General features: G+C 42.3%; 1 protein-coding gene across 4 annotated transcripts in view; it reads right to left on the bottom strand.

The window, feature by feature from the left end:
• Positions 1 to 13,534, bottom strand: part of JPH1 (junctophilin 1) — an 82,897-nt gene extending 69,363 nt beyond the window's left edge. For all 4 annotated transcript variants that reach the window (XM_065753085.1, XM_065753082.1, XM_065753083.1 and 1 more), the window contains exons 1-2: positions 13,115 to 13,534; positions 5,706 to 6,462 (exon numbers count right to left, since the gene is read on the bottom strand). In XM_065753085.1, the coding sequence (XP_065609157.1) occupies positions 5,706 to 6,462; positions 13,115 to 13,493 (1,136 nt within the window). In that variant the 5' untranslated portion in view covers positions 13,494 to 13,534. The remainder of the gene's footprint in view (positions 1 to 5,705; positions 6,463 to 13,114) is intronic.
• Between the last annotated feature and the right edge of the window lie 590 nt (positions 13,535 to 14,124).

Genomic DNA, 14,124 nt, shown 5'->3' with positions numbered 1-14,124 from the left:
TGCTGATTTCTCATACAGCTGCCCTACTGTCACTGCTGTGTTCTGGGGCAGACAAGCGAGCAGCACAGTCCAGAGCAGGCACTGCCCAGTCTTTAAGCCAATGTTAAGCTGCCAGGCCCAGGTCTGGCTGGTACAGTGCCAGGACAGGCTCTCTAAATTATCCTCAACACTGAAAATGTCACAAGACAGCTACCAGTTCCAGGAGGCTGCTGTAACACTACTCATAACTGAATCCAAAAGCATTGTGTTGGGTTGCAGCTCACAGGCCAGCCCTCCTGTCCCATCCTCCTGTGGCTCTTTTACCAGCCTGAGGCTGCTCAGCAGCAGCCCCACAGCACAGAATCAGACCCAGAGTTTCAGTAGTTTATATTGCAATATAAAGGCTGTACCTAAGCTGTAGCATCTGTGGACCTGGACTCAAAGCACGTTAAAAATAAAATTGAGTAGTCTGAAAAAGCTGCTACGAGAAAGAAATGGCTGCAGAAAAGGCACCGCTTAATCGCCCTTAGAAGCGAGCCCTGACGGGATGCTTGCAAGGTAATGCTATCTAAGCACACACAGCTAATTAACAAGGAGGAATTGCTTTTTATTATTAGTTGAACATATTAATTTTACTGCTATCTGGATCTCAGGTCCTTTCACAGGCCTGCCAGCTTCTTTCCATTTGGTGGGCTGCCATTTTCCCAGACTGCAAAGTCTCTCATGTGGGTGATTTGTTTGTGCTGTGCCTAACACAAAGGCACCATTATGCCAGACTGAAACCGCAGGTGCTTATGCAATGAACACTCCTGACAATGTAACTTCCCAGGTGGGCAAAAGGTCTTGCAGCATAAAGTGATAATACAAGCTATTAAATTACACCAAAATTGTGAAAGAGTTATAAAAGTGTTTGTTTCCACAGAAAGCAAAATTAAATATATATATATGTACAGTCCTTTAGCCTGCTTGTTTTATGAGCTGAAAGATCAACAAGGAAATGTTTCATTTCTTTTGATTTCTTCTTTTTCCTTTCTCTCCACACACTATCATTTGACTCCTATTTCTTTTGCTGTCATTTTACCTTGTCCCTTTTATGCACTTGCAAAGTTCCTTTTCCTCCAGGGAGATGACTCCAAAAGGAGAAATTCTAGCTGAGCATTAGCTAGGAACAATCTGAAGGGAGAAAAAATTGGCTCTAAGCTCTCAGTTCTGAACCTGTAATATTGACTTTCCCAGAATCTGGTATACAATGGACTGCACATAAGCAAACATCATTCCTTCTGCTTCCAGTGCTACTCACACGTGTAAAAACATCCAGAGACACTCAGAAAGCAGGTTTATATTCAATTCCGAAACTGAACTTCAAAATTGCTACAGTTTAAACCATCATAAGTAGTGATGAAGTTAATAAACTAAACTGCTTTTCCAAAGAGAACTTAAGGCAATTTCAAACTACGAAAGAAATGCTCCAATATACTTCCAGTAAGCAAAAAAAAAAAAAAAGATTAAAGAAAAGCCAGTCTCTCACACTGAACTACCATGGCTTATCTGTTTAAAGTAAGAAACACAACAGGAATAAAAAGGAAGTTCAAAATCCCTACAGTGAGAAGTGTCTGGTATCCAGTTTCTGTTTGGCTCTTGCTTCAGTGAACTTTGGGGGATTTTTAATACCTTCCAAAAGGTAAAGTACACATTCTGGCATTTTTTTTTAATGCATTTTCACATGTGCCTGAAATATACAGAATACATTAAAAGTTTCTGGGAAGGAGCATTTCCTTTTAGAGACCAAGCCCCCAAAAAAACACCTGAGGTAAACCTGACTACTCTGAGCACAAATGGGTGCTAAAGATGAATTTGATCTAATTACTGCCTATAATCACTTAAAAAAAAAAGAGAGAAGAAAAAAGGCTTTTTAATACCTTAAAAGGGATATATCTAATATATTTCTATAATTCCCCAAAATCTAGGATTTTTGTATTTATGCCTTAATATTTTGTCTTGAGTATAGCTAGCAAAACTGTAATATACAAACAAAACTCCCAGGCTGCACTACCACTCTAAAAACACTTATTCATTGCTAATGTATAATCTGTTTTGGATAGAAATCTGTGCAGCAGAGGCTAGTAACTATTTGTCCGATACAACAGTTTTCCATAAGCTGCACAGTTTTATAAAGCTTCCTCTTCTATCTTTTGAGAAACACTGCAGCTAAAACTAAACACTTCAGTACAGATGCCTCAAAACCCCAAAGGCTGAGTCAAGAGAGCCACTGTAAATTCAGGATCAGAGAAGCTACGTTTAATCCCATTTTTAGATCTTTCTTCATACACCAAACTGTCATAATAGATAAAGGGAGACTACACAGATTATTAAGGACTTTTAGATATAACAGGATATCAGGAACATAAAGCAAAACAGTGGCTGGTCTTGTTGATGACTGTGTGGGCATCTGCAACTGGTCTAACTATTAGCCAAACTTGGCACAATCAGCAGGAAACCTAAAGGAGAAGTATGGGGTCTAGTTCCATTTGGCTCAGCAAACGTTTAGGGAATGAACAGGAGGAACAGATCACAACCTGAAAGGAAGGCATCTGACTACAAAGAGTCAGGGTTTCTATAGAAGAAAACAGAATAGAAAATCTTTGGTGTGTGCCATGTGTGTCAGAGGAAAGATCTATCTGGAGTGATCTTCCATGACGGAAATACACTGAATGAGCATGCATTGCTGGTGACATGCAAAAGCACATAAACATGGAAACTTTCAAAGGCCATATGGGCAGAAATACCTCTGCATCTTTATTATATATTAGAGAAATGAAAAAGAGTCACTCCTGGATTTCCTCCCCCTCCCCATAATATCGATCAAAAGAGAACTGCTTGAGAGAGTCCAGTGCACAGCCACAAGGATGATTAAAGGAGGAAAGGCTCTCCCTCACGAGGAAAGGCTGAGGTAGCTCGATGTCTCTACCCTGGAGGAGAGAATATTGAGGGGTGATCTCATTAATGTTTATAAATATGTTCATGAATATGCAAAGGGTGAGTATCAGGAAGATGGAGCCAGGCTCTTTTCAGTGACATCCAATGACAGGACAGTGGGTGCAAGGTGGATCACAGGAGGTTCCACATGAATACTAGAAAAAACTTCTTCGCAGTAAGGGTAACAGAACACTGGAACAAGCTGCCCAGAGAGATTGTGGGGTCTCCTTCTCTGAGACATTCAAAACCCGCCTGGATGTGCTCCTGTGTGACCTAATCTAAGTGTTCCTGTTCTGGCAGGTGGATTGGACTAGATGATCTTTCAAGGTCCCTTCCAATCCCTGACATTCTGTGTTTCTGTGATTCAGAAACAGAAAAGACCACCATTCATCTAAGACACTGCAGGAAAACTACTGTGAAGTGGGTGCAGCTGAAGTCTCTGAGACTCTTCCTAATCTCGAGTCACCTACATGTAGGAAAGTAGGATTGCTCAATTTCCATCACCATACTTCCAGCATAGTGAGATTCTGCAGAAGTTATGTTTGCAGAAATTTCCCAGGGGCAATATACTGCATCAGCAACAGGGTAATCTCACTCTAAATCAAAGGTATTTCATTTTTGTCACCTAGACTGCTAGTAAACTAGCAGTCAAAAATCAGTAGTGAACCTTGAATTTTCCATATGACGAGAGCAAGATCTCTCAACATGAAACAGTACCAATGCTGGCACTCCCAGAATCTCCTCTAGGTGATCAGACTCTTGGATAGTCAGTGCTATTGACTCTGCCAGCATGCCAGTTCTTTAGTCCACATAATGCCATGGACTTGCTCCCAGTTGTTGATCCTAAAGGGAATTCTGAAAACTTGAGAGATGCAAAGTGTCATGTCTTTCCTACTTCACGAGTCCCTTACGCACTCACAAGAGAAGTGAATGTAATATTTATGCTTGATGTTGTCCAATTAGGTGTCAGGGCTCCTTGCCTTTGGCTCAGTTGGTACAAGGGCTGATACATGAGAAGAAACTTGTACCTGTAACCTTGATATCAGCACTGGTAGTCATGGGACTGTAACAGATTCTCAACTGAAAAACCAAAGGAGCAGCCCACGGTCACAGTGCACTACTGCACATGACTTTCTGTTGTCTCACTTTCAAGAACTTCTTTTCAAGAAATAAAAACTGTTTTCATGGACAGCTCCAAGCAGCAGCAATTTGAGAAGGAGGAATAGCAAAAAAATAAAATTAAATTAAAGACATATTTCTTCCAAAAGGGGAAGTGCATACACTGCACTTTGCAACTTAATGATCTCAGTTTTGCTAACAGCTTTTTACTGACTCATAGTGCCCATTAGCCTATTTACACATCCCATCACTCATTTTTGAGAACTGGGACTCACACACTGACAAAACACAAATGGGATCCAGAACTTCTTAAAAGTTAGCTGTTACAGCTCTGCTTCACTAATGCAGTATGCTGTCATATAATGCCTTACATGTATTTATAGAAGCAGTAGAGTATATGCTATCCTCTAGTTACTTTGGTGTCCGGTGCTCATAAAGGTTCTTGAACAGTACACTAACTTCTTCATATTTATGCCTCAACTACTTTTTACTATGAGCCATCCACGCATTTCAGCTTTCCCATGTATGTAGTTTTCTCTTGTTTCTGTATTCCTGACAACTGTCAGAAAAAGGAGAGTCACTGAACATACACTACTGACCATACTAAATCAGGAATCAGTTGTTCAGCTGTAAGTGTAATGTGACAGCCTCTTTCTAAAATAGCAGGAAGATTTTCTTTCATGCACATTTCTGAGTTCTTTTTTGGTCCACAGCATATTTCAAGAAAAGCCTGCCTTGAGGAAACAGACCAAAACCAACAACAGAGAAACTGCCACAGAAACTTATCTGAAGGCATTAAAAATTAAATAGCTTTTTAAAGAGTTCTCAGTCTTCATAGTAAAACCTATTAACACTGTCTACACTGATCTAATGTACAACAATTCTGTTTCAGACAACTCTGCTTAGTTGTTGGTTAGGCGCTCAGCGGAAGTGACATTTTTCCTTCACTTCCATTTTTCCCTTCCATCTCAAATACTTGAAGACCACTGCTATTTGAAGTGGTAGTCACAAAAGCCAGATTAATTTAGATCTCAGGAGAGCTATACTTCAAAGCTAAAGAATCCTCGGACAGACCCTTTTTTCAGCAAATATTCTTCTGGCAACTGAATCAACAGCCTCTAAGCACAAGAGCCTCAACCATTATTCTTATACTGTTCACACCACACTCAGATAAATGCATGCACGCTAAGATCCTCAGTGGAAAACGTGCAATTTTAGAGTCACAGATGATTCACAGAAAGTTATCAACACAATAATCATAACCAGAGGATGTTTATGGGAAGAGATTCCTTTGTCACTTCACATTCCCCACGTAATTCTCTACATTTCTTCAGCAATTTTACTTTCCATGCAGTAAGGACATATTGCAGAAGCTCTTGACTTAAGGCAGAAATGTATGAGCTTGGAAATTTACTTTCATGGTATATTATGGAACATATATGAAAAACTTTACTCAATTTAAGTTTCTAAGTTTCATACATCTAGGTAAAGCCAATAGGTACTCACTTGAAAATGAAAGACAACATCTAAACACTTGGATTTTTTAATACTTTGTCAACAGTAAGAGCTCACACACTGTAACTTTTCACCAAGAAGTCAACGATAAACAAATATATTTTACAGTAACATACCTTGAAGTTGCAATTTCCACTTTTGTTCTTGCCATGGCAGCCGCTCGCTGTGCACCCTCTATTGCTCTATCCACTTTTTCTCTAGTTTTTGTATTTCGTATTGGAATAAGTTGCTTTCTTATTCCACGAACCAAAACATTATTTTTGTATTTTCCTTCTTCTTTGGTGCCATCTGGAAACATGGTACATCCATACCCGTGCCTCCTGTTATTTAGCCATTCTCCTTCATATTTCATGCCATTTGAACGCTCACTAACACCAAAACCACTGCGCTTGTCATTCTTCCATTCACCCATATACGTTTCTGTCGTGGTGGCATCAACATGGTCTTCAACAGGACAATAATCACAGTCACCGTCTCCAAAACTAATTGTAGAGTTGGCATCACTGGAACTAATTCTGCTCATAGCAGCGTCACTCCTGACAGAGCTCCGTTTGCTAGATATTGAGGATCTAGATTCAGATTTTCTAAGTTTTATACTACCAAGAAGGGATCCTCTTCTGAACAAGCCTCCTTTTTTCTTAATTCCCATGGCTTCTGCTTCACTGTGAAAATTGAGCACAAAACCTCCTCTTGTTCCAGCTGGACTGTCTGAAGTGATGTCATGCAGAACAGTGCCATTGCTCTGCTCACTTCGAAGTGAAGCTAGAGATGTTCGTAGAGGTGAACGGATCACAGTTGCCATGCCATAGGGTACACTCTGACGTACACCATATCCGTGTCGCATTCCTCCTGTCCATTGTCCCTGGTATGTACCTTTTAAAGTAATTAGCAGAAATTAAATTTAGGAAGTTGTACAACACCTACCAGTCTACATTCAATATGCTACTGGCAACACAGGATTGTTACGTCTGCTTTTGGAAACTAGAAACAGAAGAAAAAAACCCACAACACATGGTACAGTATATAAAATACTTGTTGTTACTTGTTTTTCTCATAAATCATTCTTCCACTTCCCAAAGCCCTTGCCTTGCAAGCTGCAGAAGTTTATTTTGACAACTAAAACACAGTAGCTATCATCATGTTTTTTGAACAGTTCTGCCCATGGACAAAATTTCCAAAGAAATCTGAAAGGCAGAACTCCCTCAGCGTCTTTTAAAGTGATCAACGAGGAAGAGAGACAAGGATGGAGGGAAAGAAAGGAGGGAGGAAGCAGAGCACTCTGGCTCTTGCCTCCAGCTGCTTACAAGAAGAGCTAGAGGGACCAGTAAACATTCTGTTGTTGTTGTTTTCCTGTTTTTTTTTTTTTTGTTTTGTTTTGTTTTTAAGACAACTGCAGACCTCTTCCGGCCAGGACACATTCAACAATCTACTAAACTGTCTTGATCCCAAGGCCCACCCAAAGATCACTGCTATGAAGCCATACTGTACAATAAAATAGTTTAAAAAGATTGTGAATATACTTGATTGGAAGAAAATGATTAAATGCTACAAACAAAACCACTGTATATATTACTTTTTGTGAACATTTTTTTTGTTTACTCAGTATCATAAACAAAGTACAACGGCTACCTAAAATACTGGTGGTATAAAGCAAGCTACACTTCACTCTAGCTATCCTTTCTGAAGTAAGGAGTTGCAGGAAAACAGCAGACTACCTTCACTGCCACCTCATCTGTTGAGTAATTCCCAGGATAGTAGGTCCTTTGCTTGAGAAGTAGCTGAACTCAGGTTTAAAGATAAAAAAAATATTCAAGCTATTTGACAGTCATCAAAAATATGAAAGGCTGATATGACATATAAAAAAACCAGACTGTTTTTCTATTTACATTCCACAGTATGTTGTGACAGAAATCAGAAATGTGAAGGCTCGTCTACTTTTTTTGCCTTCCATTTGCCTTCCATTGCAGTACGTACAGAAGACAAGGCAGTAATAAACAGAATACGACACACCACCCTATCTATAACTACATCCCATTGTTTAACCTGTGAACGTAATTATTTTTGAGTATTTTTTCAAAAAGCAGTACAAAGAAGAGTAACATGGTATTTGATATGAGAAGACATGCTTATCTGTGTACATGCAAAGCTGTATCTGAGCCAAGAAACAGCATTTCCATCAGATTACTGTTTCAGACAATTTTATTTCTTGCCTTCTCAAAAAGCATTTTCATTTTGATAAGACATACTCCTGTGCCTGGGCTCTGAAAGCCAAAGGAAGGTGTGAGGTGCCCCACACTTGGCAAACAGAAGACAACTCTCTTTCTAAGCTCATTTCATTCTAATCCCTATTTAATTTCTTATAGAGAGATGAAAAATGAGGTTTCTCATCCACCTACTACTGTTTCTTTTAAAAGCTATTTTGACTCTGAATATTAATACAGAAGTATGAATAAGCCCCTAAAATATCTTTGAGTTTATTCTGCTCTAATTGAGCCCATATTAAAAATGATTCTTCAGAGAACAAAGGATCAAACTTCAAACTGAAAAAAGTTTTGTAAACATATTTGTGAAATACTTGGAGTTTTCACATGCAGCTCAAAGATCCAGTTGCTTTGATACTCAGGCTCCTTTGTGTAAGCACAGTATTTTGGCTGTGTTGATGTCAATTACCTATCGATTACTGTTTTTCTGTATCACCTCTTCAGCTAAGCTCTGTTTCAATGTTAACATGCAATTATATTTACATTTGTGCAATTTCTTTCTTATATAATACTAAATAGGTTCGACAATGTAACTATTTTGTGTTGGTAGAAAATTCTAAGTGGAAAGTTTTTGTTTTAACAGATGGCTGCTGACATAAACCAACAACTTTCTTCATTTCTTTCTCATTCTCTGTATCCTGGATACCTACTGCTGTATTGCTTGCAAGGGTGCTGAATCTAGAAGCATGATTATTTTAAAAAACGCAGCATATGGGAAGAACAAATAGAGACATGAGCACAAAACACCAATCTGACATATCTGAAAATACTGCAAAAATACAGTCATATGGAAGGCTTTTTTCTTAATTAAACAGACATTTCACAGAAAATATATTAATATTTTATGAGCATAAATGACTATATTTCATCCTTAATTATAACTGGAAAAGCCCTAGTATTGTAATGACATGCTAGAGCCAAGAATCTGGCAAGGTACACTGCACTGCTACATGTGACAACCTAATATTCCGCATCAGTTCGTTAATTTCATTTGAAAATAATAAATTTAATTCTAATTGTGATTCTATCCCAGAATTACATTACAGCAGTATAGCTGTGTCTCTCCACGTCGCCATTTGAATGTCTGACTCAAAGCAGAAACAATCTTTTCCAGCACAGAATTTTATCTAAGTACAAATGGCCTGCCTATGCTGCATTTTTTCTTATTAATATTTTGACTTGAAAATACTGAAAGCTCAGAAATGTTTAATCACTTCATGGCTCACGTTTTTCCCTGCTCTTTAGACAGAAGTGGTTACTGTTGCCCAAAAGGGTAATATAATGAGGACAATTGATGTGCTGCTGTTTACTTGTCAGATTTTTCTTTCTACTAGGCCAACATAATCAATGTCAACTTCTTCTAAAGAGAAAAAAAGCAAACGAGGCAATGGAAGATTCACAGTGAACTGGCTCTTGGATTATATTTAGTTGAAATGTTGTGCAGCCTTGCAGGCAACAAGAATTTTCTCTTACATTAGAAATCCATAAGAAAAAAGGTTCTGATACTGATTTTTAACTTAAATGTTAAAGGAAAGATATTTTAATGGTACATGGTGGCTAGTTTACAGAATACAGATGTAACAGACCGGTAGAATGGAGGTAATATGATTTACCATATCAGATTATAACTGCATCATCTTTTTCATCAGAAAAAAAATGTAGACATCTTTAAAAAATAAAAGTCTTAAAAAATACTTAAAAAAATAAATGTAAGGTATATTGATAGTGTAATATATAATGTATGCTGTAGCATTTTGTTAAGGTGATAGAATAGCTCATCCTATTAATACAGGCAGAAACATGAAATCTACCTATCTCTATACATGGATGTAAATATGAATAGTAAGAAAAGATGTGTTGGGATCTTATATTATAAAGCACTGCCTATAGCAGTTCCACTGGTGGTCAACTTCTAAAATTTTAGTTACCACAGTGATTGCAAAGCTAATTTAAAACTGTTTCTGACCATAAAACAATAACACCACTCAGCTTTATTTTCTAAAAGGCAGGCTTGGCATCCATTGTAACAAAAAAAAACCAACCACCTAACCATTCAGCAACAGCTTCTATTGACCATAAGAAGGTGCTCACAGTTCCAGCTCATAAAGTATTAGAAAGTGTACTTTTCAATTTTGTTTTTGTTGGCAAATTGCTGTAAGGCAGAATGTCATAACCTGTCTCCTTAGAGTTACATAGTACCACCCCTCCCCATACTCCCAACTGTATCTTAGAGCTGTAAATGTCATTACCTACTTGGGGCTCAAAAGTAAAACTATGCTGTGTAAAAATCATGGAGGCCACTGCACGAGGAAGTGCTTGACCTACTTGTAACCTTTACATTTATCTTCTGCGGTTTAATAATTTAGGTGCCACCTCAACGGGTTTTTTTTTTTTTTGTGCTCTTCAGACTCAAATGTTAGATAAACAAACAACCTAGAAAGCTGACTGCTTAGAAATCAATGAGTGTATGCAATGCTGATGGCCTTCACATGCATTTGCCACTGATGCCTACAGATCAACAACACATATTCTTACAGCAGGACTCCTGTTACTGCTACTGCTGGCAGGATCATAAGGTGCTAACTAATTTACACGTACTGAAGCAGCAAATTAGGCTGCAATCCCTCTGTAAACAATTCTTAGGTAGGCTAGTGGATTCACAGGGACCCAGTGAAATCAAGGCAGCCTGGAGGCACTGAACTCCACACCACTGTAGGGAGCAACCTGAGGGGTCCCTTGAAGGCCAAGCATAAGCACGTACAATGAACAGAGGACCATGACCTACAACACGATTCAGTGTTTTTCTCAGAGATTCAACTGAATGACAATTTTAAAGCGTTCAGATAAGGCACGATCTATACTACTGACGATGTGCAAAGTGGTGTGTGCAGAAACAATGAGTACTGCCATCGGTGTTTATGTTCCTCAACTACATTTCCTAACGTCATCAAAGCAATTAGAAAGAACATATTAAAAACAAACAAACAAACAAACAAACAAACAAAACAGTAAAAAGGCCCATATTTTAGTGAGTTTGATAGCAAAGCAGCAATTTGCATTGTAAAAACCACCATTTTCTGATACCAGTATTCTCAGGTAAAAATAAAGCTTTCCTGTAATTATTTCACCGTGTGTTAAGGACACATATGTAAATCCAGTTTCCTTGCAAAAGCATTTCAGACATTCTTCTAGTGTGCAAATACGGCCATTGTACCCAGAGCATGAAAACAAAGAACCATCCGCAAACATCTCTGACATACTGCCTGGCTTCATTCACAAATGCTTTCATTAAAATCAATGGGATTCACATCTTCTGTCCACATGAATTGACACGTTGAAAAGACTGGGACCTTGCTAACAGATTTCAGTTAATAAAAATAAATAATTTACAGAGGAAACTGTACATTCCAAGTGCTATTTCAGACAAAGGGTTTCCTGATGGTTTAAAGCCCAGAAACGTACAAAATTTACCACCTAATTACCGGTATTAAACTGAAAAGTATCCACGAGAAACCTAAAGACAGAGATACAAGGAACTTTACTTTGAGAAAGAAACTCAGTAGCAATTTACTTTTCTGGAGAGGAAAAGCAACAAACAACCAAACAAAAAAATACGACCACTGAGAATTCAGCTTCCGAGTCAAGGAGACAAAATAAATGTGAACAAAATTCAGAGTCTATTGTGCAGTGAAACTGAAACTCTATCTGTGTGGGTTTGGTTGCGCTTCTAAATCCCCAAGACAATAACCAAGTTGAGAGTGACCACCAGAGCTTTCCATATCAGTAAACTGTTTCCACACAGTTACAAACACGTGCAATCAAGTGGATTAGAAGAGCTCAGGGTACAAAAATCGTAACACAGAATTTGCTCAAGGAAAAGAGTCTCACCCAATTCACTACACTTTCTATTTCAGGAAGAGCAGCAGAGGAAAGGATTCTATCTGTAATAAACACCTCTTGTGCATAATACAGAATTATCCATTCTTTGACACTATTTGTAGTTTTACCACAAATCTCTTACCAAAATTCCTTGAAGGAACCAGCAACAGCATCATTCAACCCATCTGACACACAGGCCGGTCCTTCATGTCTCATGATGTCAAAGTTACAAGTTACCAGTAATTTTGTTAAGTTTTATTTCTTGCACACTACATACACAGCTTGCTCAACACTGCAGCAAGCAGCCTTTTCGTAAAAGAAAAACACATCTTTAACCCTAAAACTGAGATCAGCTCTTTACAATGGGACAAATCAATCACGGAACGGCGTGGGTTGGAAGGGACCTTAAAGATCACCCAGTTCCAGCCACGAAGCCGTGGGCAGGTGTGCTACCACTAGATCAAGTTGAAGAGCAACTCCACACAGGTTGAGGTGGCATTTCCACTGACACCAATGACATTACAGCAGCAGAAGGCTAATTTAATAACACTGGGATTACTTCTCCACACAGCACATTAAATGACACAGGTGTGCTAAGATGAGGTGGACCTAAGTGACCCCACTGATAAAATGGGCTCAGGGTGCCCGGCCCTCCTGCATGCAGCCGTCTTGCTAAAGTGAGTGAGGAGGTGAAGCACAGATCAGTTTCATCCATCACTCGCTCAGCCTCAGTGTGTTTCAAACTGCATCGCAGTTCACAGTGCAAGTCATTGCACGGGGTGCAGCTAAGTTCCACTGCTTTCATGCACGTTGAGTATCCACTTTGAGTTTGGGAGTGTAACCAGTGTATGCTAGCAGTGTAACACAGTGACAAGGCACGGGGGTCTGTTCTTAAGTTTACAGCGTTTTACCACGGGACCAGCGGCGACAGTCACAAAATCAGAGCACACCCCGACCTGGGAGGGACCCGCACCGGGTGCAACTCCAGGCTGCACTCAGCACCACCCGACTCAAGCCCTACTTCCAAGCGCTCCTTGAGCTCCAGCCGCGATCACCGCCCCATGCAGCCCTCCAGTGAACCCGAGGCGCAAGGAGCTCGCCCTCTCCCGACCCGCGGCGAGCCCGGCTGCTGGGGGGTTATCCCGGGCTAGGAGACCGCGATAAGCAGGGAGCGCCACGCGGCCGAGCCCCGGCGCGGCCGTTAACGCCCGGCGGGGCGTTGCGGGGCACCTGTGGCGCCCCACGCGCTGAGGAGTGGCCGCGGCCCGAGGCCGTGCGGAGGTCGGGCCCGGGCCCTGCCCGCCGAGCGCGCGCCCACGCAGGCGCGCCCCCTCACGCCCCCCACCGCCGCCGCCGCGCGCGGGGCGCCCCCCGCCGGCGCCCACCTCCGTCGCCGTAGGTCTCGACGCCGTAGCCGTCCTGCAGCCCGTTGCTCCAGGTGCCCTCGTAGCGGGCCGGCGTGCTGAGGCTCTGCCGCACGCCGTAGCGCCCCTTGAAACCGTGCGACCACTCGCCGCGGTACATCCACCTGCCCTTCGTCTCCACGCCCAGCCCGTGCCGCTTGCCCTGCGCCCAGTAGCCCAGGTAGGTGTTGCCGCTGGGCCAAGTGTAGCCGCCCGCCACCTCGAAGCCGTGCGACCAGGAGCCGGCGTACTCGCCCTGCCCCTTGGGCCCGGTGCAGATGCCGTGCCCGTGGGCTTTGCCGTCCTCCCAGCCGCCGCAGTAGGTGCCGCCATCGTCGAAGTCGAACCGGCCGCCCGTCATCCAGGGCAGCGGGGCGAGCGCGGCGCCGCCGCCGCCTCCCACCCGCCCGCCTGCCTGCCGCCCGGCCCGCCGCTCCCCGCGACTGCGAGCGCTCCGCCGCCGCCCGGCCCAGCCCAGCCCAGCCCAGCCCAGCCGCAGCCCGGCGGCTGCAGCGAGCGGCGCCCGCCCCCCGCTCCTCCCCGACCGCCCCTCCCCGCCCCCGACCGCCACCGCCCCCGAGAGCGGGCGCGGGAGGCCGTCCCCGTAAGGTGTCCCCCGGGCGGAGAGAGCGTGCGGGGGTTCCGGGCACTAAGCACCTTCGGGTGTGGCGAGCACCCGTAGGGGAGACTGCTCACAGGTGGCACTGAAATGTGTCCCTCTGTAGGCTCTAAGACTGGTTTTAAGGTAAAGTTGCGGGTTCAGAGCTGAGCTTCGTTCATTTCCCCAGTCGCGCCCCAATTCTGCTGTCCCAGAGGAGCCCACGGTCGTGGAAACTCAAGCCTCGAGAGTTGCTTCCAAGGGCAGCGCTGGGAACTCGGTACAGAACCTCACGCCGTGCCCCAGCTCTATGGCCGCTGGCTGACTGAATGGCGTTAAACGCTGCCAAGTCCTCCTCTGCTAGGTATTTGATAATCAGATAAAAACACAGGGC

Source organism: Cyrtonyx montezumae, unplaced genomic scaffold, assembly GCF_038088225.1.
Source record: "Cyrtonyx montezumae isolate F1298 unplaced genomic scaffold, pur_monq_1.0 scaffold_8, whole genome shotgun sequence".
NCBI classification, from domain to species: domain Eukaryota; kingdom Metazoa; phylum Chordata; class Aves; order Galliformes; family Odontophoridae; genus Cyrtonyx; species Cyrtonyx montezumae.
This window is presented reverse-complemented; position numbering and strand designations above follow the sequence as displayed.